This window comes from Enhydra lutris, unplaced genomic scaffold, assembly GCF_002288905.1.
Source record: "Enhydra lutris kenyoni isolate GAN:26980312 unplaced genomic scaffold, ASM228890v2 scaffoldscaffold56, whole genome shotgun sequence".
Lineage (NCBI taxonomy): Eukaryota > Metazoa > Chordata > Mammalia > Carnivora > Mustelidae > Enhydra > Enhydra lutris.
This window is the reverse complement of record NW_019154140.1, coordinates 3,579,724-3,601,184: the sequence shown is the minus strand read 5'-3', so window position 1 is coordinate 3,601,184 and position 21,461 is coordinate 3,579,724. Positions and strand designations below refer to the sequence as shown.

The 21,461-nt window shown below is 36.7% G+C and overlaps 1 protein-coding gene across 1 annotated transcript in view; it reads left to right on the top strand.

The window, feature by feature from the left end:
- The window catches only part of LOC111157818 (neural EGFL like 2), a 334,472-nt gene extending 321,893 nt beyond the window's left edge, over window positions 1-12,579 (top strand). Inside the window, exons 18-20 of the mRNA XM_022519484.1 lie at window positions 9-185; window positions 1,635-1,859; window positions 11,874-12,579. Of these exons, the coding sequence (XP_022375192.1) occupies window positions 9-185; window positions 1,635-1,859; window positions 11,874-11,924 (453 nt within the window). The 3' untranslated portion in view covers window positions 11,925-12,579. The remainder of the gene's footprint in view (window positions 1-8; window positions 186-1,634; window positions 1,860-11,873) is intronic.
- Window positions 12,580-21,461: the final 8,882 nt, after the last annotated feature.

The window sequence follows — 21,461 nt, the reverse complement described above, 5'->3', positions numbered from 1 at the left end:
TTATACAGAATGGATTTGTAATGTGTCGTCGGATGGTGTGTGACTGTGAGAATCCCACAGTTGATCTTTTTTGCTGCCCTGAATGTGACCCAAGGCTTAGCAGTCAGTGCCTCCATCAAAATGGAGAAACCTTATATAATAGTGGTGACACCTGGGTCCAGAACTGCCAACAGTGCCGCTGCTTGGTAAGTGTAGCTACAGGAAGTACAGGGGCAGTTCCGGCCCAGAATGAGGGGACAGTCTTGCCCTCCCACATCTGGCAGTTCTCAGCACCTACCTCGCCATAGTGCTGGCAGTTACAAAAAGTGAACCCAGTTAGGATGACAAGATGCCAGGCATGCAGTCAGGACCCGTGAAGGCACATCCTAGAGTAAATGTTGGACGGTATGTCATGTACGTCTTTCCAGAGTCAAGAAGAAAAGACTCTCCTGGCATCCCCAGTCCCATTCAGCTTAGGTTTACTCACAGACCGTTACAAGCAGAACAGCAGCATTCATGAAAATTGTAATTTTTTTGTCCAAGTAGAACTTCTGTTAATCCATTTCTACTAGTCATGCTCAGACTTAAAAAAAAGAAAAAAAAAACACATACTTTTTTTCCTTCTAAATATTTTAACATTAACACTATTCTAATGGGCACCTGTTTCACACATGATATGGATTTGCAACAAATACCTATTAGAATATTAGAGTTGAATGTGTGTATTTACAAAACTTCTACTGGAAAAAAGAAAATAAAGACTTGATCAGGAAAACATCAATCTTTTTTCGTTTGACCAAACTTCCTGTTTCTTTTGAGTAGTGTAAATGAAAAGGAAAATTGGTCTATGTGTCTTTATAGAAGAAAGTTTCACAGATGCTACTTCTAAAGTCATGGCTAGTTTCCTTTCTATTTGTGTGAGGATATTTTTAAGGCAATGCTTTTTTGTTGCTTCCTTTTTATACTTTAAACCCAAAAATCAATTGAAAGAACAAGGTCAGTTTCTGTGCCTGAAGGCTGCTTTCATCTCCAAGACCATGAAGAAAATAGGAAACAGGTGGGAGCTAAATTTTAAAAAGATCCAATTCACACAATTTTCCCATGTGGAATAAAGAAGCCTGAAATCAGTTCCTAGTTGTTTTTTTCTCCAAAATCCCTAACCTGAGAAACATATAAATGAACAAAGAAAACCTGTCAAATTCCCTTCATATTTCAGTTGATTTTCTTGTAAATGGACAAAAGTTTCTTTACACAGAAGGCAATAAATGAGAAGGTGGGGGGGATCAAAAGAATGAAAAAAGCACCTAATACACAAAAATCTAAGCAAAACCTTCTTCCATAGTAAATGATTCTTCTCTGTCAGGGAAAAGATAGAAGAATGCAAATTTGATTGTTTTAAGGGAAAGGGTTCTGATTTTGTTCATTGTTATTCTTGTTTAATCTTTGAACACTCTTAAAATCCAACTGAAGTACGGACCTCAACACTTTGATAGGCCTTTTGTAGGTTCCCTGCAAGACTCATGGCTTTGAAGGTGTGAGTATAAATATCCATCAAATAAACGGAGTATTCAGTAAACACTGTGCCCCCCCCCCACTCCTCCCTCCATACCCTCCCTTCCTCTCTCCCTGCCCTGGTGCATCTGCTTTTCTTACAGCAAGGGGAAGTTGACTGTTGGCCTCTGCCTTGCCCAGAGGTGGAATGTGAATTCAGTGTCCTCCTAGAGAATGAGTGCTGCCGGCGCTGTGTCACTGACCCTTGCCAGGCTGACACCATTCGTAACGACATCACCAAAACTTGCCTGGATGAGATGAATGTGGTTCGCTTCACTGGGTCCTCTTGGATCAAACATGGCACCGAGTGTACTCTCTGCCAGTGCAAGGTAAAGCCTATTAAATCCAAGTAGGGAGACCTTGGCCAGCTATACCCAGGGCTCATCGATATTAATGTGTTTATCCTGGCCAATGGAAAGCATTTTTTTTTTCATCTTTATTGTTGAAACAAAGGTGGGAGGAGGGCCACTCAGCTTTATTAGTGCCAAGTCTAACTGTCCTGTGCATCCTCAAAGCAGATTCAGAGAGAAGGAAGTGCATGATCAGAAACCAGAATGATCAGTTATTTATGTCACCAGAACAGAAAGAACCTACTTAAATTGTCCTAGAGTATCTAACTGTACACATCTTTTTTAAAAAATCTACAATACAAACTTCATGTTTCTTTTTTCATGATGGAAGACAATATTATTTTATTGATTTTTATCTGGTCCTTTTATGAGGTCTGTAAGATATATCGACAAAGTAAATATATTACATTTTCCAAAGTGAAAATCAATATGGAAAAAATGGGCATATTTCTTGGTTTGTTGTGGCCAGTTACATTGGGTTGAAAAATTTAAGATCTGTTGTTTATTTTATTCCTACAGTTGGAGAAAAATCATTATAAAGATTTTTCTTCTTATTCTCATAGGAAAATAGAGCATGTACCTTTTACTTCAATGAGAACAAAAATACAGATAATGTAGGCAGTATATAGAGTTCATGATACTGGCAAAGTTGAAAGCATTCTATTTGATTATTGTTCCTACCAATGTTAATTCAGTGGTCACTGTATTTCATAGTCATAATTTTTGAATCAACACTAAAACTAACTAAATAATCTGAAGGCTTAATAACAACAACATAGGAAAGCAAAGATTCAGATTTTTTTCCAACATAGCACAGCCAGATATCTCTAACTACTGCTTTTTTTTAAAGTACACAATTCCATTAATTTTTTTTTTAGAACAATTTAATTCAGATTCACTTAGCACAGATTCTTACTAGAGTGGCTTGATGTAACAGGACAAAGAAATATAAAATGCTTTAAGCTTTGAGACACTATTATCTATTTCAAACCAAAATTTCTGTCTCTTTCAATGTAATTTTTGTCAATCAAGCAAAGCTTTTTGAGTGAACATTTCATGCGTTTCCTGAAAGTGCATTAGCAAATTTGAAAGTTACTACTACTACTGCTACTACTACTACTACTAAAAGTGACTGATCTATATGCAGTATTGCTTTAATACACATTTAATATGAGTACACCTAGCAGTGCATATCCAGAAACTTCAGCATTAATGACCAACAGGGAAATACTTTCTGACAATTAATTACCAACTAAAGTTAAGTCCCTTTACATTCTTTTTTAAAAAAAATATTTTATAAGTAATCTCTAGACCCGAAATTCAGCTCGAACTCACAACCTGGAGATCAAGAGTCACATGATCCACCAGCTGAGTCAGTCAGGCGCCCCATATACACTCTTAATCCAACTAAGATTATTGTTCTGAGAAGCGACAGCAAAAATATAATGCAGGTGATAGGATGAAGAACACACAAATATGGCTCGCACAGATATTTCCAATAAAAAAAATCCGTTCAGTAATAGAAAAACATGAGGGTTTTCTGGGGTGAAGAGCATAAATACGTTTGTCATTTCCAGCCTTATAAACAAATAGGGTTTTTTGCCTCATGATAGAAATGAATATATTCCAGAAAGTGTATTTTAGAATTAAATTCATTTTTTGTCAGATAAATGCTGATTCTCAGAAGTTACTGTTTGATGCTGTTTCCCTTTTCCCTTCTTATTAAATATGAGTTATAAAAACATGTGCTATTTTACCAAATTTAACCCAATACACATTTTATTTTGTGTTATTTTAAAAATAAAATGGATGCAACAGGCTACAGATATTGCATTGGAGCTGAGCATTTTCCACAATTTGGCACTTTCAGATCACCATTTTTACTTTTTACACTGTTTACTTTTTACCTGTCCTACTTTCCTATGAATTATTCATTCTAGTCAATAAATACATTGTGCTGGGTATTATGCTGTTACCAGGAGTGTAATGATAAGCAAAACAGATGGAACTATTCCTGGAAATTATTACCTAATACCATATTGTCTTGAGCTATGCTGTCCAATATGGTAGTCAGTAGCCATATATGGCTATTTAAATTAATTAAAATTAAATAAAATTAAAGCCTCAATTTCTCAGTCACCCTGGCCACATTTTAATTGCTCACTAGCTACATGTGGCTATCATATTAGACAGAACATAAAAACCTAAAAAGAACATTTCTTTTGCAGTGCCTGGGTGGCTTAGTAGGTTAAGCCTCTGCCTTGGGCTCAGGTCATAATCTCAGGGTCCTGGGATGGAGCGCCACATTGGGCTCCCTGCTTGGTGGGGAGTTTGCTTCTCCCCTCTCCCTCTGCCTCTCTTTCTGTTCTCTCTTTCTCTGTCAAATAAATAGATAAAATCTTAAATACAGACACACACACACACACACACACACACACACACACACACACCCACACCCCACAACATTTCTCTTATCACAGAATGTTCTGCTGGACAGCATTGGTCTAGAAGTGAAGAATGCAGTATCTAAAATCAGGCCACCTGGATTCAAACAAAGCCTGGTTGGCCATACTAGCAATGTGATCTCAAGGGATGGTCACAAATCTCTCTGTGGCTCAGTTTGCTCCCCTGGAAAAAAAATAAAAAAGAATAAAAATAGTACCTACCTAGGAATAATTTTAGAACCTACATGAGAGGATTGCTATAAGAATAAAGTGAGAAGATCCATTAAAAAGTTCTTACACATTTCATGCACATTCAGAGTAAACACTCAGTAATGACTATTCTTATTATTGATAATAGAGTAAGTAGATATTAGTCAAGTCATAAATAAAGACAACATTCTAGACTGTGATGGATGCTCTGAAGGAAAGGAGCACTATGCTAAAAGACCATACAACATGGGCACCAGTTATCTCCTGAGCAAATGACTTGAAGATAAGATCTGAGGAATTAGGAATTAGCTGGGAGGTGGGGGGGCGTTAAAGATGTCTTTTTAAGGATGCCTTCAGATTTAATTTGCTTAGGTTAAAAAAAAAATTCCTCCATTAAGAGGTTAAACTCTTTTTTTTTTTTTAAAGATTTTATTTATTTATTTGACAGAGAGAGAGAGATCACAAGTAGGCAGAGCAGCAGGCAGAAAGAGAGAGGGGTTGCAGGCTCCCTGCTGAGCAGAGAGCCCAATGCAGGGCTCCCAGGACCCTGAGATCATGACCTGAGCCAAAGGCAGAGGCTTTAACCCACTGAGCCACCCAGGTGCCCAAGAGGTTAAACTCTTGAGTCAAAGATGAATTACTAAATTTAAGAGAAACCTTGAATCCTTTGACTGGTCAGAGTGCTTTTTGGCAGTTGTGCTTTGAGCTCCAAACAATAACTAGGGATGTGCCCAGTTGAGAAATGACTATGAAGGGAGGTGGGATTAGAAGGTAATTTCCTTTAATAAGTAATTACCAAACAGACCATTTGGAAATTGGAAACCAGGGGGCTACTTCTAATTCCTGAGGAGACTCTAGATGTAACACTGAAATAATTGAGGTATAAAGAAAATTAGAGTTTTGTTTTTTTTTTTTTAAAGATTTTATTTATTTATTTGACAGAGAGAGATCACAGTAGACAGAGGCAGGCAGAGAGAGAGAGAGAGGGAAGCAGGCTCCCTGCTGAGCAGAGAGCCCGATGCGGGACTCGATCCCAGGACCCTGGGATCATGACCTGAGCCGAAGGCAGTGGCTTAACCCACTGAGCCACCCAGGCGCCCCGAAAATTAGAGTTTTAAGGATGAAGCTCCTAACTTCCTGAACTTTACCTTCATTTATCAGAAACAGCAGACTTAAAGTTTTGAAAGCCAACTTCTGTACTAATATTAATATTAGAATAGATAACTAGATCTATGTATGGAAACAAATGCCCCACCAATGAAGACATTAAAATGAAGACTTTCATGTATGATTGGGAGAGATTTTCTTATCAATAAAGGAAGAAAGGATTATTCTATATATATTGGGATGGCTGGACAGCAGTTTGAAGGAAGTAATTTTATATGCTATCATACATCAAAATAAATTCTACATGGAAGAAATGTTAGATACTAAGAATAAAAAGAAGATATAATCAAATGTTAATTAACATTCTGGAAGGGAGATGTCTTTTCTAACTTAAAAGTGATAAAGAATACCTCAGAAAATTTAGAGTTTCTATAGTTAAAATTTGTGAAACAAGAAGTCACAATTAGAAACTGGAAAAATATTCTTCCAGAAGATTTCTTTGTTAAATTAAAAACTTATAAAAGTTAACAAGAAAATCATGATTTCTCCCAAAAAGAAATCAGCAAAGAATAAATAAACAATTCACTAAAAAAATGCAGCTATTAAAAAAGAAATTATTCAGCCTTTCAATAATTAAAACTCTAAGGTAAACTAACATAATGAATTATTATTTTCACATGCTTTAGTAAAAAAAAAAAAACTCACAATTTCTGATGCTGACAGAGATGTATTGGAACTGTAACTTTTATGAATCGTTAGTGACCTTGAAAAACACATGTCAGATGCCACAATACACCTCTTTGCTACTCCCCATCCCAGCTCAAACATCTTTTGTCCTGTTAATCCCAGGTCTGAGAATATAACCTAAAGAAATATTCTAAAATATGGAAGGGGAAGGTGCTATATGCATGACAATATTCACCTCCATATTATTTGTCATATAAAATCAAGGAAGATGGGTGCCTAGGTGGCTCAGTGGGTTAAAGCCTCTGCCTTCGGCTCAGGTCATGATCCCAGAGTCCTGGGATCGAGCCCCGCATCGGGCTCTCTGCTCAGCAGGGAGCCTACTTCCCCTTCTCTCTCTGCCTGCCTCTCTGCCTACTTGTGATCTCTGTCTGTCAAATAATTAAATAAAATATTAAAAAAAAAAAAATCAAGGAAGAAACCAAGGTACCCAAAAATAGAAAAACAGTTCAAAAAGTTCTAGTAACTCTTTATGATGCAATATATATTATACTATAATTATGTAACATATATAATTATATATTATTCAGCCATTGAAAAAAATGGCTTAAAATAAAACCTAAGCTAAAAATACAATATGTAATCACATATATACTTTAATTGGGAAAAAAGTTGACAATAAAACAGTATGAAAAAGAATTCTATAAAGACATACTAAAATACTGATGGTAGTGGGATGTTTAAACATATATTAATTATATATACATCTACTTATAATCTATATAATTTGTAAGCAGATTAATATACAGTAAATGATTAATAAATGAATAAAAACTAAATTTACATGAATAACAGTAAATAACATAACATTAATAACATAAATAACTTTAAAATATATTATACTTGTATTATATATAAGTATGTTAACTGAAAATTAAAAGCCAGCTGTCTTCTAATCTTGATTTGAGTTTAGCACAAAAATAGTGACAATGACTTTTTAAAAAAAATTTTAAAATATAGAATAAATATAGCCAGAGATAACAGGATGTTAAGGAAACTTACTTTGTACTATGTAAAAATAACTACTTTTTATAATTCATTATAATAGTAGATTGTTACTATTCCTAATAATCAGACTAAGTTTCAGTGGAACACCTTTTATTTTAGTTTTTATCAAGGTAATATCAACTATAGTGAAATGAATAGTTATTTCATATATATATACATTTATATGAATGTATATATATAAAATTTGATGGGTCTTATAAATCAAAATATAGACTATTTCCAACACCCAAATGAGTATCTTTTTTTTCCCCCTTCCAGGCAATACCAACTTACCATAGTAAACTTCAATTTGATTTCATTGTAGTAGACTTATTTTGCCTTTTTAAAATTTCATAAAAATGGAATCACCAGGACATACTCTTTCATGTCTTCTGGTAAATTAACCATTTTATCATATGTAATGCTCTCCTTTTGTCTAACAAGGCTTCTAGACTTGAAGTCAAGTTTTTCCAGATACTCATTTTGTTTTGATCCATCTACTTTCAACCCATCTATGGTTTTATATTTAAACTGCACGTTTTATAGATAATGTGTATACTCCGTTCTTATTTTGTTATACAGTATGACAATCTGTCTTTTAATTGAAGTGTGTAGTCTGTTTATATTTAATGTAATTTTTTGGCATTGGTAGATATAGGGCTACCATTTTGCCATTCGTTTTGTTTTTGTCCTATTTTTCATATTCCTATTCTTCCATTTCTTCCTCCTTTTTTTTAATTAACTTTCTGTATTATTTAAATTTAATTTTCTTCTGGATTTTTAACTATAACCTTTTATTATTTTAGTTGCTGATCTAGAGATTACAATATATAGCATTAATTTATTATAGTATAATAAGATTTAATATTAAACTACTTCACATAAATAATAAGAACTTCAGCATAATAGAATTCCATCCCCCTTAGCTTTTGAGCTATAATAATCAGATATTTTATAACTATGTAAGCTATACACCCTAAAATTCCTTGTTATTATTTTTTGCTTTAATAAACGAAATATCTCTTAAGGAAGTTAAAGGAAGAAGAAATACTATATTTCAAATTTACCCATATATTCACCATTTCTAATGTTCATTTCTTCTCACATATTTGAGACTCCATCTGGTGTCACTTCCCTTCAGCTTTAACTTCCTTAGCACTTTCCATATTATAGATCCATTGGTTAACAGATATCTCAACTTCCATTTATCCAAAATTATCTTTATTTTTAAAGGATGCCTTTATTAAATATAGCATTCTGCATTCACAGATTTGTTCCCAGGACTTTGAGGATGATTCTCTATTGTTTTCATGCCTCCATCATTTCTGATGAGGATTCAGCTATCATTTGTATTTTTGTTCCTAAGTAGAAAATATGTCTCTTCCCCCCTCTGTTTCCTTTTACAATTCTCTATTTTTTATTTCTAGAAGTTTGGCTGTGATACACTAAGATGTGATATTTTGTGTGACTTTATTCTTAGGTATTTGCTGGGCTTTTTAAGTATGTAAGCTGGGGAGGGGGTGGCGGTGGTTTTGTTTTGTTACCCAAGAAATTTGAGAAAATTTTGACCATGGTTTCTTCAAATATTTTCTCTGGAATTTTCTCCCACCTATTCTTCTGGGACTATGATTACTCATATGTTATATGTCTTAATACTATCCTGAAGGTCACTGAAGCTCAATTTTTATATCAGTCTTTTTTCTTGTTGTTTTGGATTTGATAATTTCTATTTTTTGTTATAAGTTTGCTGACTGTTCCTTCTGCCATGTCTAATCTGCTGTTAAAAACCAATCCAATGAGTTTTTCATTTCAAATACTGCAAATTTTCATTCCAAAATTTCCACTTAATTCTATTTATAGTTTTATTTATTTCCTGGGATCTACCTTTTTTTTTTTTTTAACTTCAAACATATTTAAAATGGATACTTTCCAGTTTTTGTCTGCTAATTATTCCATCTGGATTATCTTTGAGTCATTTCTATTCACTACTTTTTCTCTTGACTAGGAGTCACATTTTCTTGCTTTTTTTGTGATATCTAATACTTTTTTATGGTTTATCAGATACTATGGATGATATATGACATAGATCCTATGTTCTGTTAGCTTCTTCTGAAGACTGTTTATTCTAGCAGGTTGCAAATTACTGGCCTATCACCTTGCACTTAAAAAAGCTTCCCTTTACTCTGGTTAAGTGGGTCTATTCCAGATTTACCCTTAGTTCTAGGGTGAGTCTCTTAATCTTGAGACATTGTTTTACTCCTAATCATGACCCTTTTAAGCTTTCACTGAAAAGCCTGATTTTTTTTTTTTTAATCAATCCTTCTTAACTTGGAGGGACACAGATTTTAAACACTGCTACCCACAGTAAGCAGCATTTGAAATCTCTGCCCAAATCTTTCAACCTTCAAGCTATAACTCATTATCTCTTTAGTCTCCTCTAATTCAAAGACCAGCCAAGGATTTGAGGGGACTTTATATGCTGATTCACTCCCTCCTTTCTAGATATTTCCCTCTGAATTTACAGCCACCCTGGCAGCTCTAAAAGTTGTCCTCTGATGTCTGAGGCCTATCAGATTGTGTCTTTCTGCCTGAGTTATAGTTAGCCTAAGCCGCACTGACTACAGAGTGCCCTAAGGGGAAATGCCAAGTAAAAATAAATCTCACACAACACATTTCCCTTTTACAAATTGAAACCTTTCCAGCATCTAACTGCTTTTGGTCACTATCTATTGCTTTCAAATAGTTATTTTTTTCTATTTTGTCCAGACCCTTTATAGTTAGCTGTGGGAAGGTTAGTTTTATGTAAGCAACCATGCCATTACTAAAACGATCTCCAGTAGGATATTTTTGTTCTTGTATGAACTGTGTTTCTAATTGAGGAGTTTCCAATGGTATATGATTTATACAGCATCTATCTTATTGTTACAGAAAATATGGATATGGAATAAGAAAAACATACCTGGAAGATTTGGAAAATACACAGTCCCTTTCTAAAACATACTCATGGGAACCATAGTAATGATTTTTCCACCTATAGGAATCTAATGCTGGCTTCACATACTTACTGGTAGAAAGCTCCAGAAATTCCCTTACTTTCTCCTTGAGGAACTGATACTCTCAGGAACTGATACATCCCTTATATCAGCATGTCCCTGGACTGGGAAAGATGATGTAATGGTTATGGTTATAAAACCTGTCTTTGAGCGTGATGACAAAGCTTTAATATGCCACAAGAGATCCAGAAGATGTTGAGAATTTCTCTTGCTGTCATAATAAGAACTCTGTTTCATAAAAATTAAGAACAGAAGAGTATTGGCTTAAATTGATTATATTCTTCTTGGAATTGGACTAGTTTTCTCCTCATTTGGTATACTTTAAAGAAGTTTAAAGTATCAAAATCTTTTTTTTTAAAGATTTTATTTATTCATTTGATAGACAGAGATCACAAGTAGGCAGAGAGGCAGGCAGAGAGAGAGAGGGGAGAAAGCAGGCTCCCTGCTGAGCAGAGATACCAATGTGGGGCTCGATCCCAGGACCCTGGGATCATGACCTGAGCTGAAGGCAGAGGCTTTAACCCACTGAGCCACCCAGGTGCCCCTAAAGTTGTGTTATACAACAGACTCTTTTAATTTTGTCATAAAGTATAATACGCTACTTTATCTCTACACTGTCTTCTTCAGCAACTCAAAATTCTCACCCAGACCTTTTCTCAGCTTCTTAAATAAATGAAACTATTTTCACTTCAAAGCCTTTACTCATTCTGTTCACTGTGCTTTTGGCTGACCCTCTCACATTGCCTTGTTGGTTTAAATATCACATCTGCAGAGTCTACCCTGACCACCAATCTAAATAGCCAGTTTTTATTATTATTTAAAGATTTTATTTATTTATTTTTATGACAGAGAGAGGGAGAGCAGGAGCAGGGGGAGGGACCAAGGGAGAAGCAGACTCCCCACTGAGCAGGGAGCCCATTATGGGACTCAATCCCAGGATCCTGGGATCATGACCTGAGAGGAAAACAGATGCTTAACTGACTAAGCCACCCAGGTGCCCCAGCCAGTCCTGACACCACCTAGTTTATTTCTTTTCTAGCAGCTTTCACAATTTTTGACATGTTCACTTGGTGTTTATTAGTTTTCTGCCCCCCACCCAAATTAACCCCTGCCCTCTGAGGGTAGTGACCATGTCTGCTTATTCATCAGTATACCTAGGGCTCAATAAAGTCAATACATATTTTGTAGATGAATAATTAAGAGAACAAGTGTGATCTAAGAAGTTGCCATGTGGTAAATAAAGCTAGTCTATGATTTGCCACAAATAACTGGACATAATTGGTCCTGCAGAAGTAGAGACATGAGAATTAACTGGGCTGTTGAAATTGCAAGGGTGCCTAAATAACAAGGCCTGGTTAGATTTCTGTGCACCAATCAGTAAGTGTGAGTATTTACTAATGGCTTACCAGCTTATACCATCCTTTTCTTTTCCCTTTTTTCTTCTCTAGAATGGCCACATCTGTTGCTCAGTGGACCCACAGTGCCTTCAGGAACTGTGAAGTTAACTGTCTCACGGGAGATTTCTGTTTAAAGAATGTTCTTTCATTAAAAAGACCAAAAAAAAAAAAAAAGTTAAAACTTAAAGTGGATGATTTGTGGGCAGCTAAGTGCAGCTTTGTTAATAGCTGAGTGAACATTCAATTATGAAATTTGTGAAGCTTGAGAAAATCACTAAAGGAAAATTCTTGGGGCAAAACGAGACCAGAATTCTGCTTCTACTGTGTCTGACATCACCGTGGTAGAAGAATGGGTGTAGAATACACACCATGACATCATGACCCCTGGATATAAAGCCTGAGCCCATCAGAGCTTTGAAAGCCTCTAGCTTCACTGGTGCAGAAAATTTTTCTCTAGATCAGAATCTTCACGAATCAGTTAGGTTCCTCACTGCTGAAAATAAAATGCAAGGCAGTGAATGAATTATATTTTCAGAAGCAAAGCAAAGAAGCTATAACCTGTTATGTACAGTATACACTCTGAAAAGAAATCTGAAACAAGTTATTGTAATGATAAAATAACGCACCGGCATGGTTACTTAATATTTTCTAACAGGAAAAGTCATCCCTATTTCCTTGTTTTACTGCACTTAATATTATTTGGTTGGATTTGTTCAGTATAAGCTCGTTCTTGTGCAAAATTAAATAAATATTTCTCTTACCTTATAACGCGTCCAAGTGTCTCGTTTAATGTGTTCCTTTCCCCACAGATGCCTCAACATACAAATTGTTTCCTAGTTCTGCTGATGAAAAACTCCTACCATGCTATTTCCAGATTGAAAGGTGATTTTCACTAAATTCTAGGTCTAAGTGGGGAGTGTGATGGATATCTTCATTCTGCCTCTCAAGACCCTCTCAATCACATTTTCTACCCTGTCTGTATCCTGGAGCTGATCTATATGGACCATGTTAATGGGTTCCCTTGTCCTTTGGATTCTGGCTTGGTTTTACCAGTGGGGACTGCTCGAAAGATATCAGAAAGAGTTAAATTTTGGTTTGGCTTTTTTGGTTTTGTTTTGTTTTGTTTTTTGGTTTTTTTTTTTTACTGCTGGCTCCCATTCTGCCAGAGCACTGCCTTGATTAGTGGTGTCACCTCACTAAACGCTCCATCTCCTGACCCATGGCCCCGTCTGATAAGCTACCCTCTCCAGATTGTGATAATTTCTTCTTCTATTTGCTTCTTCCAGCTTCAGGACAGTCATAGCTCTGGCTGTTTTCTCCTCAGGAGGTACCTGCCCTGCCCCATTTCTTGTTGATTTCCCTATTTCCTGTCACATCTCTATAAATGGTCCCTTTGTTAAACTCTCTTTAATTAGCCAGCTTGTGTGTGCCATCTGTTTCCTGCCAGGACTCTGACTGATACCCACAAGGAAGGGAGTATATGAGGGTTGGGAATGTCTTCAAGAATTGGTCCTTCACATTTTGATATAAAAAATTAAAGAATCCCAATGTTAGGAGGGATTATGACATTACCTGTTAAATTTGTTGATATACTAGAATCTCAAGAGGAAAAAAAGTAAACAGATTGAAGCCCCAATAAAGGACATGTAATCCATTATTGCCCTATCTATATGTTTTGCATTAGGGCAAAAAGCAAATACAAAAATTATCAAATTAAATTTTAGCTGCCTAGAGACTTTTAGTTTAAAGAAGAAAATGAAAATGGACAGTATATGACCAAACTATAGAAATGTTAAAGTGGCTTTTCACTATCCCTGCACCATTGCTATGGAAACAATCTTACACTAGCTGAGCTAAAGGATAATTTATAAATGTCTTAATGCTTTGGCATGTGTAATATTTATTGAATGTGTGAATTCAAGTATCTCTCCATATTCCCTGGATTTATCATAAATTATTTTTTCTGCAGCCTTTTTATATCTAAAATTTCAACAGAGCACAAGAGTTTTTTTTCCTATTATTGAATATGGTAAATAGTAATTTAGTCTCCAAGAAGATATTAATTTGAAGTTATTTCCGTGTGATTTTTTTTCCTTATATGTATTTTGGATTTCATACTAAATCTTCCTGAAAAAATGTATTTTATTTGCATTAATGAGGAGAATAAGAAAAGTGTGTGCATGCAGGTATGTGTGTATAATGTATATACACAGAACATCTCCATCCATATACTCATATATATGCATCATTCAGATATTTTATGGCTTTTGGAAGAAGAAGCAAGGCTGGAATTGTACATTCCCAATTTGTTATAAACCTTTGTAGGGCTCTGAGGAGTTGGGTGGTTTGAAAACCCCTGGTTTCTATAGACTGCTAAATGAAAGAAAACTCTTATAACACTGAAAAGAAGGAAAAAATAAGATTATGTTCTTCCAAGGACTATTAAAGCAATGAATGTGTTCAGATTGAATTTTTTCCCTTCAAGGTTTATACCATAAAATGTAGATCCCAGGAGAATTACTATTTACCTCAACAAGCAGTAATCAATTGCTTCTTAAGAACTTTGTTCCTTGAAAAAGAGGTGGTTAATGCCCTACTTCTTACTCTGGAAATAATTGGCAAAATGCCGTCGTTGAATTATGCCAATATTATAAGAAAGTGAGAACTTTCCATGAATTTAGAAGAAGCATGAATTTACTTTGGGGGTACTTGGCTCTTTTAAGAGCAGCTCTTGGTGACAATTTTTGTTTTTACATTTCCTTTATTTTCCCTTTTCTGAGAAGAAAAGCACAAGAATATTTAAATGCAATCCTTTGGGAAGTAATGTATGGCAATCCTTATCATTTATCTCCTTTCTCAAAAGATTGCCATTTTGCTTTTTCCCTTTGCTTTATATGCTGGTAAAGAGAGCCATGGGTTTGTTCGATTATACTGCAATATCATGGAACTCTTTCATCCTCCCACTAACTTGGTTATCTATAGCCAAAGTTGAAATACCTTATAATTGCCTTTAAAAAAATGAACGGTATATCAAAGCTCTCTAAAACAGCAATCAATACTCTGACTATCAGAGTAGCAGAAGTTATTCAGTTGCACAAAGCTGAGGTTACATGTACTGAATAGAAGAATATCAGCTGCAGTTCACTAAGCGTTATCGCATCTATCAAAGCTCCATGTTGCTGACTAGTTTGGAGTTCCTCTGCAGGTCAGCGGATCCTGCAGACCTGTGTGGGGCTGTAGTCCTGTTGACCTAGCGCTTAAGCATTGATGAGACCAACTTCTTTTTAGAACAAGATGTTTTGTCTTTATATTTTAAAGTGTAGAGTGTTAGTGGTCCAATAGTAAATTGATCTCAGAGAGATTCTTGCCAAAAGGATATCTGAAGGCAATAAGTGAATGCTCGTGCTCTATATACACTTTATTCACGGAGGTGCCTGGACACTCACCCTCGGCAGTCCCTTTGTTGCTCTGAAGTTGGCTCATTGTGTTCTTACTGACCTTTCATTATTGATGCACTGTTTTCTGCCCTAGAGTTCAATATCTTCCATAAAGGAATTGTCACCTCTTTGCAGAGTAATTGCCTTTACTTAATAGACCTGCAGGTAGAAAGGCAGAAGTGCCTTAAGCTATAGTGATTCTGCATCTGTGATGAAATAAAGCGACAAAGAATAGAACCATTGGAGGAGTTTTGAGTAAAATCATCTGAGTTGCAATTCCCTATGTATACCTTGTATTTGCCAGGAGGCTGGGACTACTTCCTTCAAACCTTTGGTCTTTGTATTGTGATTAAATCAAATCTTTGTAGGGATTGGTTACACAGCAGATTCTGAAATTCTTTATTTGGAATGAAAAATGGCATAAATATGTTATCATCACCACCAAAATACTATTTAAACATGTTCTCCCAATTATCTCTAGTGCTAGGTGCTTTAAAAACAAACAAACAAACAAAACCCCACTTTGGATTAAGTGTGACTATATGCAGAAGTTGAAATGATACCAAGTTTATTTTCAAATAATTTTTTTCTCTTTTACAAACACGCAACTGTAAGTAGGAAAAAAAAGAGAAAATATAATTTTCAAAAAAATATAGAAAGAATCCAGGAATAAGTCTACCAAAAGAGATGCATGGCCTTATGGAGAAGATATAAAACCACACTGAACAAATAATTGTGGATGGCCCACCATATATCAGACACTATTCTAGGCATTGTGTGGAGAGTCAGGGCATTAAAGAGCGGGAGCACCCAGAGCAGCACCACAGTGGATAAAGTATGTACAGAACACAAGCATTCATGGACATATTGCCTTCTTATGGAGTTCACATTCTAATGGTGAGGAGAGAACATTAACAAACATAGATGCTATGTCAGGTGGGGATAAGTGCTATGAAGAAAAATTAAGCTGGGTTGGGGTCGTGAAGTGGATAGGGGTGATAGTTAAGATAATGTGTGCAGAAGTCCTCTCTGTGTAAAGTTGACATTGGAGCAAATACTTGAATGGAGTAAGGGGGTGAGCCATCTGTGTTCCTGGAGGGAGAGAATTACAGACAGGGAGAACTGTGTGGACTCATCTAAGATGGTGCATGCTTATATGTGTCTTGAGAGGAGCAACCGAGCTGATTCAGAAAATGAGGTCAGAGTGACTGGTGACTAGATCACATAGATCCACCTGGGCCAAGGTTAGAGATTTGTATTTTATTCTTAAGGAGATGGGAGTTATTAGAGAATTTTGAGCATAGCTGTGAGATAATTGGGCTGACAGTTAAAAGGATCACTTTTGCTCCTGTGTGGAGAATAGATAGGGGAGTTGCAGGAAGGGTGAGATGTGCTAAGTGTGGAAGCAGGAGGTGTGTTCATAGTGCAGAATTTCAGACAAGATGGTAATGATTTGGACTAGGATGGTAACAACAAGGGTGAGAAGTGAGAACCAATGGAATTTAAAATTAAAGAAGATCCAACTAAATGAAGAAATGGATAGGAAGTTTAAATATCTTTAAATGGTCAATTCTCCCCAGCAGTTCTAATGAGAAAAAATATATATTCAAAACAAAACAAAACAAAACAAAACAAAACACAAACAAACCAGTTCTTTTTAGTTGATCCTAAGCTGTCACAGAAAAATGAGTGGCCAAGAAAATGGTTTTGAAGTGTAATATTTATTTATCTATTTATTTATTTATTTCTTAGGGAGCATATGCACAAGTGGTGGAGGGGAGGAGCAGGGAAAAAAGGGGGAGAGAAAATCTCAAGCAGACTCCCTGCTGAGCACAAAAACTGATGTGGGGCTCAATCCCAGGACCCCGAGATCATGACCTGAGCTGAAATAAACAGTTTGACGTTCAACGGACTAAGACACCCAAGTGCCCCAAACAGCCAAGAATATTTTAAAGGGTTGTATTTGAGGGTAGGAGAGAATTGTTCTACAATATGTCAAGAGAGTATAAATCTCTAGAAATTAAAGAGTATTACTATAAAAATAAATAAGATAGGTGACGGATGTATATAATGGCATCAAGACCTCAGAAAACATCCCAAACTCATATGGATACTTGATGTATGACACAGGTTACACTGCAGATGTAAGCCTGTGGAAATTGGCTACAGAAGAACAAAAACATATCCTTATTGCATACAAATTAACTCCATGGTGATTAAAGACCTAATATAAAAAGCAACACAAATGAAATTTTAGGCAAATGCTTTTGACCTCAGAATATTTTAAAATAGACTCAAAAGACATCTATCATAAATTTACAGTTAAATTCTGTTACCTGAAATCAATGAAAAGACAGGCCATGGACTGGAAAAAATATTGGCATTATATATAATCACAAAGGATTGGTAACCAGAGCGCACACACACACACACACACTCCTAAAAAGAAGAAAAGTACAAAGTATCCAAGGAAAATGAACAGAAGACACACATAGATATTTCACAAGAAAGGAAACCCCCAAATTACTAATAAATATGAAAATCTCCTTGGGTTCCCTAGTAATTAGGTAAGTTTATATTAAGACCAAATGACAAAATTCAATAAAAATTTGATAAAGTTAAAAAGTAAGGATAGCGGGAGGAGTCAAGATGGCAGAGAAGTAGCAGGCTGAGATGACATCAGGTAGCAGGAGATCAGCTAGATAACTTATCAAACTATTTCGAACACCTACAAATCCAACAGGAGATCGAAGAGAAGAAGAGCAGCAATTCTAGAAACAGAAAATCGACCACTTTCTAAAAAGTAGGACCGGCGGAGAAGTGAATCCAAAGCGATGGGAAGATAGACCATGGGGGAAGGGGCCGGCTCCCGGCAAGTGGTGGAACAACGGAGCACAAAATCAGGACTTTTAAAAGTCTGCTCCATGGAGGGACATCATTCCAGAGGCTAAACCGGGGTGAAGCCCACGTGGGGTCAGCGTGGCCCCAGGTCCCACAGGGTCACAGAAGGATCAAGGGTGTCTGAGTGTCGCAGAGCTCACAGGTATTAGGGTGGGGAAGCTGGCTACAGAGACAGAGCTGAGGAGTGAGCTCTCAGTGTAGGGTTACCTTGAACCCTAATCCATGGCATAGGCCACTACTCTGAGTGAGGTCCTGACAAGATCCGGGAAGACACCCCCTGGGGGAGCTCAGGGATCTGCATGGTTCAGAGACTCGAGGCAGAGCTGTGTGCCAGAGACAGAGACGCTTGGTCATAGGCTGGGTGAGCTCAGAGCGCAGCTGGAGACCAGGGAGACATGAGTCATTAAGCACTTTCCTCCAAGCACAGCCAGAGTCCAGGGAGACAGGACTGATTGAGTGCTTTTCTCTGAGGGCACACTGAGGAGCGGGACCCCAAGCTCTTGGCTCCTCTAGGCCAGAGATTGGGAGGCCGCCATTTTCATTCCTGTCCTCCGGAACTCTACGGAAAGCTTGCAGGGAACAAAAGCCCCGAAAACAAACCCAAGCGGATTACTCAGACCGGCCCCTGGTAAGGGCGGTGCAATTCCGCCTGGGGCAAAGACACTTGAGAATCACTACAACAGGCCCCTCCCCCAGAAGATCAACAAGAAATCCAGCCAAGACCAAGTTCACCTACCAAGGAGAACAGCAGAATTCCAGAGGAGGAGAAAGCAAAGCATGAATTCATGGCTTTCTCCCCATGATTCTTTAGTCTTGCAGTTAATCAATTTTTTTTTCATTTTATTTTTTTTCTTCTGCTAATTTTTTTTAACTTTTACCCTTTCCTCTTTTAACATTTTTTAACTAGTTTATCTTTTTTTTAAATTTTTATTTTTTTTTCAGCGTAACAATATTCATTGTTTTTGCACCACACCCAGTGCTCCATGCAATCTCTGCCCTCTCCAATACCCACCACCTGGTTCCCCCAACCTCCCACCCCCCCGCCCCTTCAAAACCCTCAGATTGTTTTTCAGAGTCCATAGTCTCTCATGGTTTACCTCCCCTTCCAATTTCCCTCAACTCCCTTCTCCTCTCCATCTCCCCTTGTCCACCATGCTATTTGTTATGCTCCACAAATAAGTGAAACCATATGATAATTGACTCTCTCCGCTTGACTTATTTCACTCAGCATAATCTCTTCCAGTCCCGTCCATGTTGCTACAAAAGTTGGGTATTCATCCTTTCTGATGGAGGCTTCACTAGTTTATCTTAACAAAACCTTTCATAAAAAAAATAATAATCTTTTTTGAAAATTCATTATTATAGTCATATATTTTATCCTTCATTGTATCTAACTTTATTTTTTGTATACACATAGGGTTTTTTTTCTAAAAAATTTGGGGTACCACTTTTTCTAATAGATCAAAATATACCCTAAATCTAGCTCCGGGCTTATTCTAGTCTCCAGCCTGAGCAAATTCTCTCTATTTTCTTTTTCTTTATTCTCCCAACCAACTTACTTTATCAACTCCTTTTTTAGAAATTAAAAAAATTTTTTTTCATCTTTTTTTTTTAAAGATTTTATTTATTTATTTGTGAGAGAGAGAGAGAGAGAGAGAGAGAGAGCATGAGCACAGGCAGACAGAGTGGTAGGCAGAGGCAGAGGGAGAAGCAGGCTCCCCGCCGAGCAAGGAGCCCCATGTGGGACTCGATCCCAGGACGCTGGGATCATGACCTGAGCCAAAGGCAGCTGCTTAACCAACTGAGCCACCCAGGCATCCCTTTTTTTTCATCTTTATAGGTATATTCCACCCCTTCATTGTGTTTACCCTTATATATGTTTTTCATTCTTTAAAATTTTGGGAGGTAGTTACTTCTAAGAGATCAAAATTCTCCAAAATTAAGTGGGTGATCCTGTTCTAGTCACCAGTCTAATATATATATATATATATATTTTTTTTAATATTTTTCTTTATTTGTTTTCTTTTTTAATTTTTTTTTCCTGAACTTCTTTTTATCCCCTTTCTCCCTCCCCCCTCCACCATGATTTGGGGTCTCTTCTGATTTGGTTAAAGCATATTTTCCTGGGTCTTTGCCACCATTTTAGTATTTTACTTGCTCCTTCATATACTCTTATCTGGACAAAATGAAAAGGCGGAAAAATTCACCACAAAAAAAAGAACAAGAGGCAATACCGAAGGCTAGGGACCTAATCAATACAGATATTGGTAATATGTCAGATCTAGAGTTCAGAATGACGATTCTCAAGGTTCTAGCCGGGCTCGAAAAAGGCATGGAAGATATTAGAGAAACCCTCTCAGGAGATATAAAAGCCCTTTCTGCAGAAATAAAAGAACTAAAATCTAACCAAGTTGAAATAAAAAAAAGCTATTAATGAGGTCCAATCAAAAATGGAGGCTCTCACTGCTAGGATAAATGAGGCAGAAGAAAGAATTAGCAATATAGAAGACCAAATGACAGAGAATAAAGAAGCTGAGCAAAAGAGGGACAAACAGCTACTGGGCCACGAGGGGAGAATTCGAGAGATAAGTGACACCATAAGATGAAACAACATTAGAATAATTGGGATTCCAGAAGAAGAAAGAGAGAGGGGAGCAGAAGGTATATTGGAGAGAATTATTGGAGAGAATTTCCCTAGTATGGCAAAGGGAACAAGCATCAAAATCCAGGAGGTGCAGAGAACACCCCCTCAAAATCAATAAGAATAGGTCCACACCCTATCACCTAATAGTAAAATTTACAAGTCTTAGTGGCAAAGAGAAAATCGTGAAAGCAGCCTGGGAAAAGAAGTCTGTAACATACAATGGCAAAAATATTAGATCGGCAGCAGACTTATCCACAGACACCTGGCAGGCCAGAAAGAACTGGCATGATATACTCAGAGCACAAAATGAGAAAAACATGCAGCCAAGAATACTATATCCAGCTAGGCTATCATTGAAAATAGAAGGAGAGATAAAAAGCTTCCAGGACAAACAAAAACTGAAAGAATTAGCAAACACCAAACCAGCTTTATAGGAAATATTGAAAGGGGTCCTCTAAGCAAAGAGAGATCCTAAAAGTAGTAGATCAGAAAGGAACAGAGACAATATACAGTAAAAGTCACCTTACAGGCAATACAATGGCACTAAATTCATATCTCTCAATAGTTACCCTGAATGTAAATGAGCTAAATGCCCCAATCAAAAGACACAGGGTATCAGAATGGATAAAAAAACAAAACCCATCAATATGCTGCCTA